Here is an 18,241-nt window from a genome sequence, read left to right as displayed (position 1 = left end):
ACGGGCGGTTGTCGATTTAGTCAGTTGTCGACCCATATTATATGAACCCATATATATATATATATATATATATATATATATATATATATATATATATATATATATATATATATATCTATATATCTATAAGATTGTTTTTTTTTTTTTTTTTTTTTTTTTTTAACAGCCCTCATTCAGTTCTGTATCTTAATACATTAGTTTCTATTGATATCCATTATCTAAGAATTTTTCACTATTTTGTTTCTCTTTTTAATTTCTGTACCTTATTTTTTGGATATCTAGCCTGGTTCTTATTTTTTGGTCTTATTTTTTGGTTTTCTAGCCCGTTTCTTATTTTACATACATGTTGTTGCTATTTCTCTAGTACGCTTGGCTTTGCTTATTATGCTCTTTTAGGTCGTCCACCATCCTGACGAAGATTTCGAAAAGTGTAGTCTAACAATGTATTTTACCAGCAAGGGTTGATTTTTTTCCAGCAAGACTATTTTTAGTTAACTACATTTTTTTAGCTGATTTTAGCTAATCTCCGAACTTCACTATTGTAGGTTTAGAGTGATTCTACTAACCACGTATGAGCTGGCTCAGGGTAGCTAACCCATAAGATTGTAAGGTGTGATGTCAAGTTGTCGTGCCCAATCACAATAAAGGTTTTTTCACCCACACTTGATTGGCTCCCACTGACACACCCCCAGGTACTCTTATAAAAGGAAATCCTCAGGATCACTCTTTCCATTAAAGGAACTACGCTTCGATGGTGATTGTACTTCTGGTACTTTTTACTTCATAAAGTACGACCTTCTAGAATCTGAACTTCTACTACGTTGATTTTTTTCCACCACGGCGAGCAGAGCTCCTTAGCAGAGCCACATTTACATTGTTTTACCTGTTTTTTCCTGTGTTTTATCTTTGATTTCTAGATGCCACACTAGCAGTTCCTCTCACCAGGCGACCTGACCAGCCGGAACTACGACCTGTATACGAAGCCTTTCTAAAGGCTTTACTCAGCCTTCAACCACAAGTGCTCGGGTACGCACAGCCTTTCTCAAGGCTTTACCGGTAGCCCAGCTTCTTCACAGACATCCCACCGTACCTTTATTAAGGCAGCCTACCTGGTATTTGTTCTTGGCTTCCCTAGGGTATTTTATTCGTGGACATTTTTCCTCCTCTGCATAGGAGCTTGAATACACAGGTCCCACAGACAATCATTTTTCTGCTGGACATTATTCAAACAAAGGAAAAGAGAAGCAGATATAGTCTATGTATGGTATTTGTCAGCCTTGTACTTACAGTCTCTTCCTTGGTTCTTAGTGCAGTTATTTTATTAACTGTTCAGATCTTCAGAGGCTCTGAGACCCGACTCAAAACACAAAAAAGCAGTCATACATCTTTCTGTACACAAGTTAAGTATCTCAGTAGGTAGCATCATTGCCTCACAGCGGCATGTCCATTTCTCAGCTATGGTGTCTTCTGTGTAGAGTGTACATGATCTTTCTGTGTTCACATCGGTTTTCTCTGAATGCTCCAGTTCTCTCTCACATTCCAAACACATAATATACTTTGATTGCCAGCTTCTAAATTGGCCTTAGGGGGTGAGTGGGTGTGTGTGTACACACTTGTGATGGAAGAATGGTCTGGCAATCTATCTCCACTGCCCACCATGCCTAGTAAACTCTGTGGATGGCAGGAGTTGTTCATGTGGTTGACCATAACACATAAGTTTGTATGGATGGCAGTACTTAAATTTACACTTCATGATTGTTTATTCCCAATTCAGATATTATTTCACAGCTTTGCTTTCCACAAGCTCAACAAAGGATCAAATGGGAGAAAGATACAGCCGACAAGTTTGACTAAGAGGCACAGAGTATCCAAGCAGGAAACAAAACCAATAAGAACAAGAGGAAAATGCTCCAAAATATCTTTATTCAATAATTCCTGGTCTTCCCCTCAACAGCAGGTAGAAGTTAGCTTCAAGGAGCCATCCTCATGAGTTCCCAACAGAAACTGCCTTAAGAAGTTGTAATCCCACTTTCACAGTACACAGAATGAGCCATGCATTCCTTTCTATAAACTTTTACCCTAATCCAAGTATCTCTAAAACAAAATATTTACACACAATCAAATACTGCCTATTCTTTTTACTTGGCAGCTCTGTGTATATAATGACAAGAATTAATATGTATTTATAGCAATATACCCTTATACTTTTTGCTTTCTTTCTTACCCTCTCACAAACCAAACATGGTCTCCTCCAATTATGTAAAATGTATGCAGGTATGTACAAAAGTATTTTTCTAAATAAGCATTACTTATACATACATTCATCATCTGCCCTTTTAGGTTGCATTATACTCTGGTTGAGAGTTTTGCCAGTGTTCATCATCCATTTTCTGATAGATGGAAGTGTAAGGTACTACTACCAGGACACCAAGGCAGTCAAAAATGTATCCCTTTTGCTAATGTTTATACAGGACTTTTTTTTAGCATCAATGACTACAATCACTTTCAGGAAAATGTGCTACTTCTCTCTTCCCATAGTACATGTTATACTCTCCAAACCAACTAAACAGTGGGAGTGACTGCGCAATGTCACTCTTACATAGATGGGATATATTATATTCACACAGGCAAAATTCTGATGTATTTTATGAGCAGTGATGAAAGTATGGCTACGGGTTTGAGCCTTGCATTATTTTTTTTTATAATAACCCTGGGTATACAGAGACCATGCCAAAAAAAAAAAAAAAAAAACAGTACAGTGACCTATGCAGAGTATTTTCATCAACAGAAAATGCAAAGTTGCCAATCCATTGGTTTCTTGGAGAAAAATAGCCGAATCCTTGCAGTTTCCTGCAAATTTCTGAAATAAATTGAAAGACAACCAATTTCTACCTTTGTTACACCTCATATTCAGGTTTTTGGTGTCCACCCTGCCAAAAAAGTCTCATTACCCCACAACCAGGGGATATGATTGGGAAGTCATTAAAGTTAAACAGTTCACTAGAAGTCAACAAAAAATATCAAGAGTAAAAACTGGGTGTCTGGTGTGAGAAGTTAGACAATGAGAAACAGGAGCTCCTGAAATACTTGGCCCACAAGCTGAGGGTGCCTGGAGATCAGTCTCTGGTTGTGGTACAGTAATTAATTCTTCTACAACTTAGCTGTAGCACAGTATTGGCAGTCCACTGTATGCCTCCAAAGGGGTTGAGACAGGTAAGGGTGAAACTCAAGTAAGGAACAGGGTCTGTGTTCACAAGCCTAGGCCTCTCTGGGCTATACATCTGTAATCCCTCTGAAGGCCTAGCATGGTCGCTATGGCCTCTCACACTCTTCTTACAGTCTTCCACCTTTAAAAGTATGCAGAAAATATTTGAATGTGTGCCAGTTTACTCCTCCAAATTAGACATTTTGGTTAAGGAGACCAGATGAAAGTGGTCAAGATATATTTTTATGAGGTGCAAGCCAAAACTAGTGGTCTGTGGCTCACCAAGTCTGCAGATGATTGCAAACTTGGCACTGTCTTAAATTCCCCTGGTGATGTGAACATCCTCCAAGATGGCCTTACCCAAACTAATGACTGGTGCCAGAAACATGGGCTCTAACAGAATGCCAAGGAATGCATCATTATCCCCTTTGGGGAAAAGTCATCCCCACTAATTATCACATTAATAACAACGTACTAAGCATACAATCAGTCGTGAGGGACTTGGGCACCCAGGTTGATAGCAACCTGACTTTTGACCACCACATTGCCTCCGTTGTATGGACGGCTTTCTACAAGACCCACCTCATAAATAAGGGTATTTCATCCAGGAACAAGGAGGTCATAACATCTCTGTACTTCTCCCTTATCAGACCCATTATCAAGTACAGTGCCCCCTTTGGCATGTATCTTGCCAAGCACATGCAGCATTTGGAGAGACCACAGAGGTTCCTGACCAGGAGAATCCAGGGTCTCAAACACCTATCCTATACAGATAGGCTAAAAGCCCTATCCCCCTACTCAGTCTCATACAGACTGCTCAGAGGTGACCTGGGTCTGGCATACAAGCCATTTCAGACCCAGCCTTGATGGAGTTGCTGCATATCCATAAGATAAACTCCACTTGCGCAACCCCCACGCAAGGCCTTAACCTGCTCTGCGACATTAATACAACTTGTTGGCGGGATAGATTTGTATCCCAAAGATTCTCCCGTCTGTGGAATAGACTCCCTCTCCATGTCAAGCAGAGTACCTCTCTAGCCCTCTTTAAGAGGAGCCTGGACGACTGGATGGGAAACAGAAAATATACCCTTGGGATCCCACCTGTGTCCCTGCTGGACAGGGGAAACAGGTGCTGACCTTGAGGGAACATGGGCAAAATTTTTGGCTAGGCTTATAAGGGCCTCTGGGCCAATAGCCTAGTATTATCCTATGAACCTATAATGTCTTAGTATTCTTAAGTGAAGCTTTGCAATATTCATAACTTAGAATATCATGCAACTCTCAATATAAGAAGACATGAAGATGGCAATCTTTAGGAAGAATTGCACTTACACATACATTTTGCTGTGGATTTTTTTCTAGGGATGCCATAACACCCAAAAATAAAGTACAAGGATAATCAGAAAAAGTTGAGACCTGGAACTGACAGGTAAACTAATCTGAAAAAAGCATGAAAAAGAAACTGAATATTGTACAGGTTATATTCCACTTTGCTTTTCCCAATGTTCTGGCAGAGAGGGATAACCTAGCACTACAGGGAAACGACATCACTAATGCACTGGAACTCTAGCTCGAATAGAATGTTTTAGAAATCTCATATTATGAAAGATCTTCAGCAGTAATCCCTTTGAAGGGCATTATAAAGTAACTGAGTAAGATCACTTAAATCAGACAAAGACAAAATGCAAATTGCAGAAATGATGGGCTTGAGCGGTCTTGTCAGGCAGGACTGCCTTATCATTAATCCAGGCTTAATGACCAATGCCCAGAATCACAAAATGAAATAAAATAAAATTCTAGTTATATTGAACCATGGAATCTACAGTTAACACAAGCAGTGATACTTACGTGATAAGCAAACTTGTGCACTGAGGTGTCTACCACAACCAACTTGCTCAGATCACGTTTGAGGAGCGACAGGTCTTTAATATAATGGCCTTTGACACAGATACAGTCTTCCTGGAAGAGACGATGCCTACAGAAAACAGCATGTGCAGAGTGAGTGGTTATGAAAGTTTTTTTTTTTTTGGAGTACAGATGGAGTAGTATTTAAAAGTTTATTAGATAAATTTGTTACATAACAGAACTGTATTCTAGTGACAAAAAGAAATATGAAAATTGTATACTCCACTGCTAATCCTTTCTGGTTTAAAACTGCAAGTAAAAAATCCAGATGTCTTCCTCTCGGATGAAGTAGGGAGAGCATGGTGAAAAATTAGCCAACTATTCCAATAACAAACACTTTAAAGAATCTACACTGAACCATCTGCTACATAACTACTGACATGTTTTTGAAAATACATACAGCTAGCTCCCACGGCACAGAACAATGGAGTAGTGATTTTGCTGTCAAATAACCCAAGTTCAGTTTGTATCATGAATGCTGGTGGTGCCAACTTGGAGGGATGGGTGTGAGTTATACCCTTTAAAATAGCTATGTATATGAGTGGCACAGACGTTTGCACTGTTGCCTCACAAGTAGGGTTACCACCTGCCCCACTATGTGAGGGGCAGTCCCTCTTTGGGCAGTTGTGTCCTGCAAGAAAATTGTAAAAATGGCAAATGTCCTGAGATTTTAGGGCTAAATTATTTCCTATATTTTATGTAATAGTTGCATAAAACAGTTCTTCTCTATCCGAAACACTTGCATGTTATAAGAAACAGAATAGGCAACTAAAATGGTACAAGAATAAGCTTTTATTTAGGCAAAAAAAGTGAAGTTCTGTCCTTTGTATTGGTCGTGGGTATGTTTTGGCCTGCAAAATCTGATGTTTGTACCACAACTCTCCCACTTTGGGTATTTGAAAAGGTGGCAACCCTATTCAGAAGGTTTGTGCCGTCAATGACGACAATGTTGTTTAGTTCATCGATGGGTTGCCTTCTGTCGTGAATCTGCACATCCTTCCAGTGTCTGCATGAGTTTTTAGTGGCTGCTCGTTTCCTTCTATGTAACAAAAACATGATCTGGTGATTCACCAAACTGCTTTAAGGTATGCATACAAAGTGTGAAATACGTCCATCCCACAAAAGACTGGCTTCCCTCTCCAGGATTAATTTCCTGCCTTGTGTCCAGTGAGCACTAAGATCAGATCTGGCTCTCATGTGACTTGAAATGGAAAGAACAAGCAAATGACAGAATGAATAAATGAATGAATTAGTGCTTTACCACTGTCAAAGGAAAAAACTTCAAAGACCAATTCACGTTAGGTTCAAGCAAGGCACCCTTTATTACTTGCAACAAGGAGACAAAGCATGTAGGCACAAGGTTTGTCTGAATGATTAATGATTAGTAGGTTATACTTATACAGTTCTCTTCCTGTCACACATAAAATGTTGCATTCTATTGCTGACGTAGTTAGATACAGTTTTCTGTATGTTCTACAGAAAATGTTGCTAGACTTATTGCTGACCAAGTTTAAAATATCTGCTGTTCTGTAAAACATTTTGAGAAAAACAACCTGGCCTTGGGTTTATGTCAGTCCATTTCAATATTTTAATTCTTCTATTGTACTGTTCTAATACATGTGTTACATTTTACCTAGATTCAATGTACATTTCTAGCTTTAGTACAAGTAATGCTGACTACGGTTTAAACTTCTATTGTTTTCTTTATCAATAGCTTCTAGCAGCTGTATGTTTTCTCATGGCATAAGCAGAAATCAACATCCCTTTGTTAAATTTCATGACATTAGCAAAAATGAATTACTTCTTTTATTTGCTGACATTAGCAGAAACATAATTCTTCTTGTTAAGTTTCTAATGGCTGTGCAGATTCATGCAGTGTGAACAGAATAAATGTATTGACCCTTTTAAATCTCGAATGCACTAAATGCACTAAGCATGCATATTACTATTACATATGTTTCTAGCAACCACCTTTCCCCAATGTTCACGTTATGATGTGATTCAGTACTATTTCCAGCTAGTTGCAGTTTCTTCAACTTGCCATTTAAATTTCACTGCTTTATCCTCTTGTAAAGAGGCTTCGGGAAAAGCAAATTGTAAGTTTAAATAAAATTTGCTAGCAGCCTCCTAATATGTGGTCTGCTCATTTTCCAACCCTTGCAACCCCGATAATCAGGAGATGGCATGTAGGACTTGCTACACAACAGATATTTAAATGTGTACTGTAAATCATAAACCCACTCCAAATCAAATCAGAGTGGACTGTATTAAAAATGTAATGCACTGTTACAGCTACATGCATTTTACAATGGGGGAAAACTATCAGTCTTGTGCATGCTCTTCATACCTATTAAACTGCCAAGTTCCTGCTAACAGTATGTACACATCATCTTCAGGTAACACACAGCATATCACTACATAAGGTATACGTACATGTACACATGCCTGAGGTTGTTCAATTCTTTCTGCTCACTAGGACAGCAGGACTCTCTTTTCTATTTTATTCATTAGCAACAAGTGCCACTTCACAAGGTCAGCCTGCAAGCACTGCGATTAACTAGCTTTCTCAGAGTTGCAATGGATGCAAATAAACATGAAGGAAATTAAAATGAGGCTACATGATGGTTCTTAGCTGCCCTCCCACTGCTGCTGTTAGGTACTTTAGTCTTTTTCATCTGAGTGCTGGAATTCTATATCGGATCTGGTCTCTATGTGTTGCACATTTTGAAAGCAAATGGTGATGAATATGGCTGTTTTTGCCTTCTTTATTGCATCCTGACAAATCAAGTGTTACACGTGATTTCTCAAAGGCAACAAAATCATCCAGAGTCTGAAAAGGTAAGTAGAAAAAAAAAAAAAAAAAGATAATGAAATTCCTTCCACATTTTAGCTCCAGTGATCATGCAAACTGCAACCTTTCAACAAAGATAAAAAAGGAGACCATCACCTGTTAGTAAGCAAAAGGAAAAAAGGAAGCAAATATGCAATAATAAACTTTACAAAGCTCCTAAGGCATATAAAATAGTGAGAGCACACTTCCTTACTTTCTAGTAAGACTTTCATCAGTTTGTGAGCTATTGACTTTCACATCCAGGGTCAAGACATGATCAAAGCCACTCGGTGAAAAGGTATACTTTCCATTCTGGTGTGGACGAATGAACAGGCCAAAGCAGCAGTCAGTATGAAAGCTTATCAATTTCTGTCATTTAAACAGCATGGAGGTCAGAGACTCTGCGGGCTGAAGTCAGGGCCACAAGGAGCATGGTTTTCCAAGTGCAGTATTTGAGAATGGTAGATGCAGCCAGTCCAAATGGAGGTAAGGTGAGTTTTTCCAAAACAAAATTAAAGTTCCATGGTGGAGCGATAGGCTTCCTTGGAGGTTTAAGTTGCAAAACCCATATCAGGAAAAAGTTTAACCTGTGTCCTGGACATGAGAGGGAGCTGCAAAGATAGGCAAGCATTAATGGCAGATAAGTGAGCCTTAATGGAAGCATAGGCCAAACCAGAATGTAGTAAGTCAAACAAATTATGAAGTACAGTGGGTGGATGTCTAACAGAAGGGGTTGCAGTTTGTGCTTAAGGCACCAGATTGAGAACCCCTTCCATTTGGCTGTGTGAGATTTTCTGGGGTTGAGTTTCCTGGATTCCTGAATAACCTCTTCAGAGAATGTGCATCTTGTAGTGATTAAAATTCTATCATCCAGAGAGTGAGATTGACGTAGGTCAGATTGGGATGAAGGAGCTGCCCTTTCTGTTGAGTGATTAGATCTGGTTATTGAGGGATTCTCCAAAAATTTCCCTTTGATAGCTGAAATAGGAAGGGGAACCAATTCTGTCTTGGCCAAAAGCAGAAATTTTGGAGTTTTCTTCTGGACTTTGAGCAAGAGCCTTTGAAGCAGAGGCACAGGATGGTATACATAGAGGAACTTAACCATCCCATTAGAAGGAGAAAGCATTTGTCTTCCAGGCTAAAGTAGATGGGTCCCTTGTGCAAAAAAGTGGGAGTAGATGACTTTTTGGGGAAGCAAAAAGATCTATCTGGGGTGTTCCCCACATGAGAGGGATGGCTTTGAAGATTTTTGTGTTCAAACACCATTCATGAGGGTCCCCCATGTCCCTTGCTTAGAGAGTTTTCAAATACTGCAAATGTATACTCCCCTGTTAGCAGAATGTAAGTGTACAATTCAGGTGAGACAAGGTGTCAGACCTCCTGTGCCAGCCTGCACAGAGGGTAGGATCTTGCGTCTCCCTACTTATATACCACGTCATCCTGGTATTGCAGTAGATTGCTTGGCTTCCAAAGATGTGAGAAGCTCTGTAGGACTTGCAGAACTGCCCCAATTTCTTTTAGGTTGTGGTGTTCCTTCACTACCTGGGCAGGCCACATTCCCTGAACCCTGTGGGCTCCTGTCCAAGCCTCCCGTGTCTTGGCTATGGCAAATGTAAACAAAATTTGGTTGTGTAGGGTCAGAGTGAAGGGAATATCTAGACTGATAGTAACTTGACAGCTTCACCAATAGAGTTCCTTTTTGAGGCAAAGAAGAGGAGGGATGCAGGCCTCAAGAGGATAAGAATGTTGGGACCACGCTGATTTCAGATACCATTTTTCCTCATGTGTAGTCTGATGAGGGGAATCACTGGAATTGTGACAGCCATGAACCCTAGAGCCCTGAGGGCAACTCTTGAGAAGCAACGAGTCTTGACAGAAAGCATTAAGAACTTAGTGGCTAGGGAGGTAACTTTCTCTTGAGGAATAAAGGCATGCATTGTGGAGGTGTCCGGGCTGCATCCCAAAAGTGTTGGGTGGGAATAAGCTGAGAATTTTTGTAATTGATAATGAACCCCAGGAGTAACACAAGTCATACAGTGTAAAAAGATTCTTGAGAAGGGTGGTCCTGGACAACACATGGAGTAGGAAGTCATCCACTGAGGCCAGACACTTTGTGAAAACCCTTGGAGTTGTAGAAGGACCAAAAGGCAAAGAAGTAAACTGAAAATGTGAAGATCCAGTAAAGAACCTGAGAATTTTTCTGCAGGAAGGATGAATGGGAACATGCAGATAAACATCCCTTTAGGTTTAATGACACCAGAAAGGCATGAATGAGGAGGAAGGGTAGAAACGTGTACAGACATCATTTTTGAAAGAGGGAACTTTTTAAAATAAAGTGTTTAGCTGGGAGAGGCCCAGAATGGACCTCCATTTGCCCTCCTTTCTTGAGGCAAAAAAGATCAAGTAAAATCCCTTTCCTAACAAGGTTTGGGGAATGGGCAAGTCTTGTATGATTGGGTCCTGCAGGTGAATCTGGTTGGGGAGAGGCGGGCTGCTTTCCCAAGTCATAGCTGTGACAAACTAAAATGCTGCCAGCCCAGCTAGCTGGAATTTTGTAAATAATTATACGTCACTTGAAAATATTAATATGACATATAGAAGCATGACACCGCCAGCCCAGCTATCTGGAATTTTGTAAATATGTCATTTGTGAATATTAATATGATGCATAGGCTTGTTTTCTAAATGTAAGAGAACTATATGTTATGTGGATATTAAACTACTTGTGCAGAAGTGTGTTGAACGGTATGTCATGTACCGAGCTTCAAGAATATAACCACAGTGTACCCTACTGGAAAACAGAAATGTGTATCGACTATGTACCTGTGCAACGGATGCTTTAACAGAAGTTGGAACATACAGAGTTAACTTACAAATTCTAAGAAATTAAGTTAAAAGTGTTTTATGATGTGCTACAAAAGTTAGTTTCAAGGCAGCTAGGAGACGGGATGTCGACAGCTAGAGGTTTATTTCTATTGCCTTGAAACAAATTACCAGGTTTGGAATATACAGTGTTTTTATTGCTCTCTGTGAATTCCTAGTAGCTGCACATCTGACAGAAGTATTTTTCACAAAGAAATGTTAAATTTTGTTGGTATCTGTTAGCCTGGGAACTGAAGGCAGGTGACAAATAGTGATGTCATCCAGCTGACCCAACAGTAATGTTTTGATATTAATTTGGCAACTCTCTCAGAGACTATGAATTCTGTATCTTGTCTTGGATCTGAAAACATTCATTCAGCAGTTCTCATCAGCATTTGCCTTGCTCTGTAAGTACGATTTAGGTACAGTAATCTCTCTCAGCTATAGATATGAATATAGTAATGATTAGTTTAGATGTTTTCTGTATTTATTTGATGAAACTGTCCTGCAATATTGCCTGTGATTCTGAACTCTGAAGTCACTGCCTTAAGTTATTGAGTATTGTCTTGTTATTTTATGATAAAATACAGTTAAACCTTTTCATTGTGGCTGGTTTGTTTAGAGATATTTAAACTCTTAGAGTACTTGCATATGTATTTGGTGACACTGTACAGGCCACTCAAATAGCCTTGCAAGTCTTGGTCACACTTACCATTTGGACAATAGTATCACCACACAGCAGGAGTGGTTACCCTTTGGGAAGGGCCTTATAGTAGCTGATAAACAGCTGGTTGGTGGCAGTGACAATTAGCTTTAAGTCTGGGCAGAAGGAGGCACAGCTAGTAAACGTGTGACAGCCTTTCCCAGGAGAGTGTGGATGTGTTTGTATATGAATCAAATCTCAAGGTGTGTGTGTCAGCTACGTGGGCAGAGACACAAAGCACTGGTTGGACAGACTGTACTGGAGGTTTTGGTTTGACCACTCGGCTGAGATCTTAACCCTATAGTTGTGCCAGTGAGGAGTTCTACTGGGGATCGGGAGAAGCGAGCCCCAAACTGACTGATCTCTGTGTGCTCTTAATGGAAATTGTGCTTTACTGTGTATTTGCCATCCTCCCAATGTGTACCTCCCTTACTGGTGCTAGTGGTGAGGATTGAGGCTCCTTGATTACTGGGACAGTGCAGGGACGTCACAACAGCACAACTCTCCTTGATCATGCTTAACAACCATTTCTCCAAGGTTACAGTTTCCTGGGATGGGAGAGAAAGAGAAGGTCTTCTTGAAAGAGGAATGGAGGGTCTGGGACTGGAGATGGTCATCATCATCTTCTTTCGGCTGTTCCCATTAGGGGTCGCCACAGCGGATCATCTGTTTCCATTTCTTCCTGTCCTCTGCATCATGCTCTTTCACACCAACTGCCTGCATGTCCTCTCTCACCACATCCACAAACCTCATCTTAGGCCTTCCTCTTTTACCCGGCAGCTCCATCCTTAGCATCCTTTTCCCAATATACCCAGCATCTCTACTCAGCACGTCTAAACCAACGCAATATTGCCTCTCTTGCTTTGCCTCCAAACTGTCCAACCTGAGCTGACCCTCTAATATACTGATTCCTATTCCTGTCCATCCTAGTCACAACCAGTGCAAATCTTAACAGCTTTAACTCTGCCACATCCAGCTCTGACTCCTGCCTTTTCGACAATGCTACCGTCTCCAACCCATATAACATAGCTGGTCTCACTACCCTCTTGTAGACCCTTCCCTTTCACTCTTATTGGTACCCGTCTGTCACAAATCACTCCTGACACTCTTCTCCACCCATTCCACCCTGCCTGTACTCTCTTCTTCACTTCTCTTCCACACTCACCATTACTCTGAACTGTTGATCAAGTACTTAAACTCATCCACCTTTACCAACTCTACTCCCTGCATCCCCACAATTCCTCTACCCTCTCTCTCATTTATACACATATATTCTGTTTTAGCCCTGCTGACCTGCATTCCTCTCCTCTCTAAAGCATATCTCCACCTTTCCAGGGTCTCCTCAACCTGGTCCCTACTCTCACTACATATCACAATGTCATCTGCAAACATCATAGTCCACGGGGACTCCTGTCTAATCTCATCTTGTCAACCTGTCCATCACCACTGCAAATAAGAAAGGGCTCAGAGCTGATCCTTGATGTAATCCCACCTCCACCTTAAACGCATCTGTCACTCCCACTGCAGTCCTCACCAATGTCACACTACCCTTTGTACATATCCTGTACCACTCTTACATAATTCTCTGCCACTCCTGACTTCCTCATACAATACCACAACTCCTCTCTAGGCACCCTGTCATATGCTTTCTCGAAGTCCACAAGGACACAATGCAACTCCTTCTGACCTTCTCTGTATTTCTCCAACAACACTCTCAGAGCAAATATTGCATCTGTAGTGCTCTTTCCTGGCATGAAACCATACTGCTGATCACTAATCATCACCTCCCTTCTTAACCTAGCTTTCACTACTCTTTCCCATAACTTCAAGCTGTGACTGATCAATTTTATCCCTCTGTAGTTACTGCAGCTCTGCACATCACCCTTATTCTTAACTATAGGTACCAAAACACTTTCTCCACTCCTCAGGCATCCTCTGACTTTCCAAAATTTCATTAAACAATCTGGTTAAAAATTCCACTGCCATTTCTCCTAAGCACCTCCATGCTTCCACTGGTATGTCATCTGGGCCAACAGCCTTTCCAATCTTCATCCTCTTCATAGCTGTCCTTACTTCCTCCTTGCTAATCTGCTTCACTTCCTAATTCACTATCCCCACATCATCCAACCTTCTCTCTCACTCTCTTCATTCATCAGCCCTTCAAAGTACTCTTTCCATCTACTCAACACACACTCCTCACTTGTGAGTATGTTTCCCCTCACTGTCCTTTATCACCCTTACCTGCTGCACATCTTTCCCAGCTCTATCCCTCTGTCTAGACAATCGGCACAGGTCCTTTTCTCCCTCTTTAGTGACCAATCTCTCATACAACTCTCTATATGCCTTATCCTTAGCCTTCGGCACCTCTCTCTCTTTGCCATGCACCTCTCATCTCCTTATACTCATGTCTACTTTCTTCATCTCTGACAATCCCACTTCTTCGCCAGCCTCTTCCTCTGTATACTCTCCTGTACTTCCTCATTCCACCACCATGTCTCCTTGTCCTCCTTCCTCTGTCCAGATGTCACACCAAACACCTTCCTAGCAGTCTCCCTTACTAGCTCTGCTGTAGTTACCCAGCTATTCAGTAACTCTTCATTGCCTCCCAGTGCCCGTCTTAACTCCCTGAACTCCACCTCACAATCACCCTTTTTTAATTTCCACCATTTAATCCTTGGCATTGCTTTCACACTCCTCCTCCGCTTCTTGATCACCAACATCATCCTGCAGACCACCATTCTATGCTGCTTAACTACATTTTCCCCAGTCACCACTTTACAGTCTCCAATCTCCTTCAGACTGGCCCTCCTACATAGGATATAATCCACCTGTGTGCATCTTCCTCCACTTTTGTATGTCACCCTATGCTCCTCCCTCTTCTTAAAATACGTATTCACCACAGCCATGTCCATCCTTTTCGCAAAATCCACAATCTGACCTTCTGCATTCCCCTCCTTAACACCATACCTACCCATCACTTCCTCATCTCCTCTGTTCACTTCACCAACATGCCCATTGAAGTCCACTCCAAATCACTAGTCTCTCACCCTTGGGTACACTCACCACCACTTCATCCAACTCACCCAATTTTTCTTTCTCATCCATCGCACACCCAACTTGTGGAGCATATGCACTAACATTCATCATTACACCATCAATTTCAAGCTTCATAAACATCACTCTATCAGACACTCTCTTCACCTCCAAAACACTCTTGGCATATTGTTCCATTAGGATAACCCCTACCCCATTTCTTCTGCCATCCGCACCATGATAGAACAATTTGAACCCACCTCCTATACACTTGGCCTTACTTCCCTTCCATCTGGTCTCTTGCACGCACAATATATCAACCTTCCTTCTCTCCATCATATCAGCTAGCGCTCTCCCTATACCAGTCATACTGCCAACATTCAAAGTTCCTACCCTCAGTACTACATTCCTAATCTTCCTCCTCTCTTCCTTCGGGCATGCCCTCCCCCTCCTCCTCCTCTTCTTCAGCCAACAGTGGCCCAATTTCCACCAACACCCTGTTGGCTAGCAGTACTGGTGGCGATCGTTGTTAACCCGGGCCTCGACCGATCCGGTATGTAATTATGAAAAAGTTCTCCGCATCAGTAATTTTTGGCAGAGGTTTTACGCCGGATGCCCTTCCTGACGCAACCATTCTCGTTTATCTGGGCTTGGGACCGGCACAAAGAAATGCACTGGTAGAATATAGTCACAGGAGCCTACTAACAAATTCACACCTCCCCAGAGGGGTATCCCTCAAGTTTTATCTGGGAATCTTTTCAGATCAACTATCTTTTGCCTACGAAGGGGTGTAGAAACTTTCTTAGCAGAGGAAGTAGATTTTCTTGGATAATTTCTGAGATACATGGGAACTGCAGAAAGAAGAATCTGATGGCAACCTTTCACTGTCTTGCCTTGTTCCTGCAATGCTTTAAAAAGGCTGGCAGCTTATGAGCCAAACAGAAGGTTGTTATTCGGGGGGGAGGGGGTGTAAAACATTTTAGACTTGAATTCTTCGGGAATAGGTTGGCCCTTGCAGCCAAGCAAACCACCTGATAACTGACCCAGTGGCAACTGCCCTGGAAGAGGCATAATCATCATCACAGCTGCATTTAATACTGTGCCTGGTTATTTGGGAAGCCTGGGCCACTAGGGATTGCATATGCTGCTTTGATTCAGGTGTCTTGTGCTCAGAGATGGCCTTTCTTAAGGACTGCAGCACAAAGTGCAAGTATCTAGTCATTAGAGGTTGGCTCTGAAAGCCAGAGTGGAGGAAGAATGCACTTTTTTACCCCACCTATCCATTGCTCAACTGTTCTTGTCACTGGGGAGAACATTTGTGCTTGGAAGCAGCTTAGAAGATTTGTCCAGCACCAAGGACACTGCAGTTGGGTCTGCCACAAGGTTTTTGTATAGGTACTTATGCTCAGAAGGAACTTTGCAGAACCTGTCTGGCTTTTTTGAAACAGGAGGCTGAGAATCAGATGCAGAAGAGCTGGCTTGAAATGCAACCAGGTAAGCATCTAGCACTGGGGTTACTGGAGGAGGAGGAGAATTGCTAATAAGATGTAGTGTCTCTTTTGCAACTCTGGCACCTATTTAGATTGCCATTCGAGATACTTGATCATGCTTTACAAAGTTTCTCCAAAGGAAACCTCTTCCAAACGGGAATCCAGAGACAAGGGGTCTCCCTCATCACAGGATATCTGTTCAGAGCAATCTAATTGGGGGGAGTAGTTGAGAGAGTGGTCTGAATTCCCCTCTAGTTCCTTGTCAGAAGAATCCAAAGCCTGTTTCTGTGGTGTGGTCAGAGAAGGCTTTGTCACAAAGGAAGGAGACTTCAGGAACATAACTGTCTTGAATAATCCTTGAGAAAAATCAATCCATTTTTTTTTTATCCCTGGATGCAGAAGGAGAGATCATTTGCTTAAGTTTTTGTTTTTTTCTTCTCACAGATGACATCTGCCTGTAGCAGCTTAGGATGTTTAAATCCTTGGTGCATTTTGACAAGATTCCATGAATCTCTTCCAACACAAGGATTTGAGGGACTCCCGACAGCCCTCCGAAACGAGGCAAGGTTCAGAGGATTCTGTCTGCAAGGTCTCAGTTGCCATACCAGCATCTGGTGGGGTTGCAATAAAGTGTTTGTGAGATGAAGACAGTGGGTATGTCCGATTTGGAGGAGATGAAAAGCAAATCTTCTCTGGATCTGTTAATTTTTTTCTTGGGTGGGAGACTGAGGTCCGGGCCTTCTGACATGGTGAAGTGGACCAAGGATTTTAAGAACTGGGTGTTTAGGAAGTTGAGATTGAAAAGCCTAGACTGGACAGCTTTAGGGCAAATGATTGACAAATGTAGCAGGTTTTGTAGTCATGTTCAGGACCTAGCCAGAACAGGAAGTTAGTGTGAAGGTCTGTACAGAAGTTGGCTACTACACTCACTTATGCCTCCTAGTTGACATCTAATGGTTAAAATACAGTCAAAGGTTTAGAAAGGAAGGATCCCCAATGGAGCAGTTATCTGAATCTGACAAGTGAAGCTACATTACCAAACAACAAAACAATAAAAGTCCGTTGGGTATAACAACATGTGTTCAGGCTGGTGGTGAGAAAGTCTGAGGACCTCATGTGTTTGTCCAATTATATACCGCTACACTGACAAGCTGAGATCATCCAGACATACACCCTTGGAAAGGTAAAGCTTTGGTACCCCGACCAGACGTCAACAAACTCCAACCCACTTGCTATGAATACTGCAACAGTGATTTTAGTCAGGACCATTCTGTTCATATCCTGCAGAAAGACAGCTTTCCTCTTTTGCCTTGATAAGAAGAGATTTTTTTGAGTTAGACTTGTTGAATTGCAATCATCTTTTTGTGAGGGTAGTAGCCGTAGGGGTGCAGCAGTTAGCACTGTCACCTCACAGCAAGAAGTTCTCCTGTTCGATTTGCGGCTGGAGCACCTTCTGTGTGGAGTCTGCATGTCCTCCCCGCAGTCTAAAGACATGCAGGTAGGTGGTTGCATGAATGGGTGTGCCTTCTTTGAAGTTTGGGCATTGGGCTGGCAACTCGGCACCGTAAAAATCCACTGCCAAAAATTAGCGGACTGGAGGTCCACTGTGGCGACCCCATCACTGGGAAAAGCTGCAAGACTTTCATCTTTTTGTGAGGGTAGGAACCACCAAAAGTTATCAGCTAAAGTCTTTTGAGATGCAGTAAATTACAGTTTTTCAAGGTTCATACAGTACAGAATGTTTCCTTTCTGGAAAAGAAGTATCAAATTAATAGGCAAGAACATCTGCCTTGAGCTAGTTATTACTCCCCTTTTATAATGTATTCAAAACTATAAAGTGATGAGAAAAGCCCTGGGCTCTTATTTCATTCACTTGTGCAAGAGAACTGGTACTCTGGAGAAACATGCAGACATGGTTACTCTTCTTAGAAGCAGGTGATTTATAAACACAGCCCGTTTCATTTCCAGTTGTCAACTCTATCCTCTACTGTATGTGTAGCTCTAAGATTTTTAAATAATATGTAGATTATGTTTCAATATGCCTGCGATTGTCAAATTAAACTACAGTTGTGTGAGCTGCACTTGCACTTAAGATTATATGTTAGAATCCTTCACTGCTGCAGCAGCCTCTGGGTTGTATCCTGCCAAAAAAGATACAGCAACTGGCCAGCTTCCAAATGTTTATATCACCTCACACACACCCACTTTGGTTG

At 41.6% G+C, this 18,241-nt stretch overlaps 1 protein-coding gene across 2 annotated transcripts in view; it reads right to left on the bottom strand.

The window, feature by feature from the left end:
• LOC122794406 (CTD small phosphatase-like protein 2-B) overlaps nucleotides 1–18,241 on the bottom strand; it is a gene marked incomplete at its 5' end in the record, with an annotated part of 676,938 nt that overhangs the window by 108,335 nt on the left and 550,362 nt on the right. For both annotated transcript variants that reach the window (XM_044062775.1, XM_044062783.1), the window contains 1 exon segment: nucleotides 5,054–5,180. In XM_044062775.1, coding sequence (XP_043918710.1) covers nucleotides 5,054–5,180 — 127 coding nt within the window.

This window comes from Protopterus annectens, chromosome 1.part0 (assembly GCF_019279795.1).
Source record: "Protopterus annectens isolate FY-2018-M chromosome 1.part0, PAN1.0, whole genome shotgun sequence".
In the NCBI taxonomy this organism is placed as follows: Eukaryota; Metazoa; Chordata; order Ceratodontiformes; family Protopteridae; genus Protopterus; species Protopterus annectens.
The sequence above is the reverse complement of the archived record's forward strand: the minus strand, read 5'-3'. Positions and strand labels throughout refer to the sequence as shown.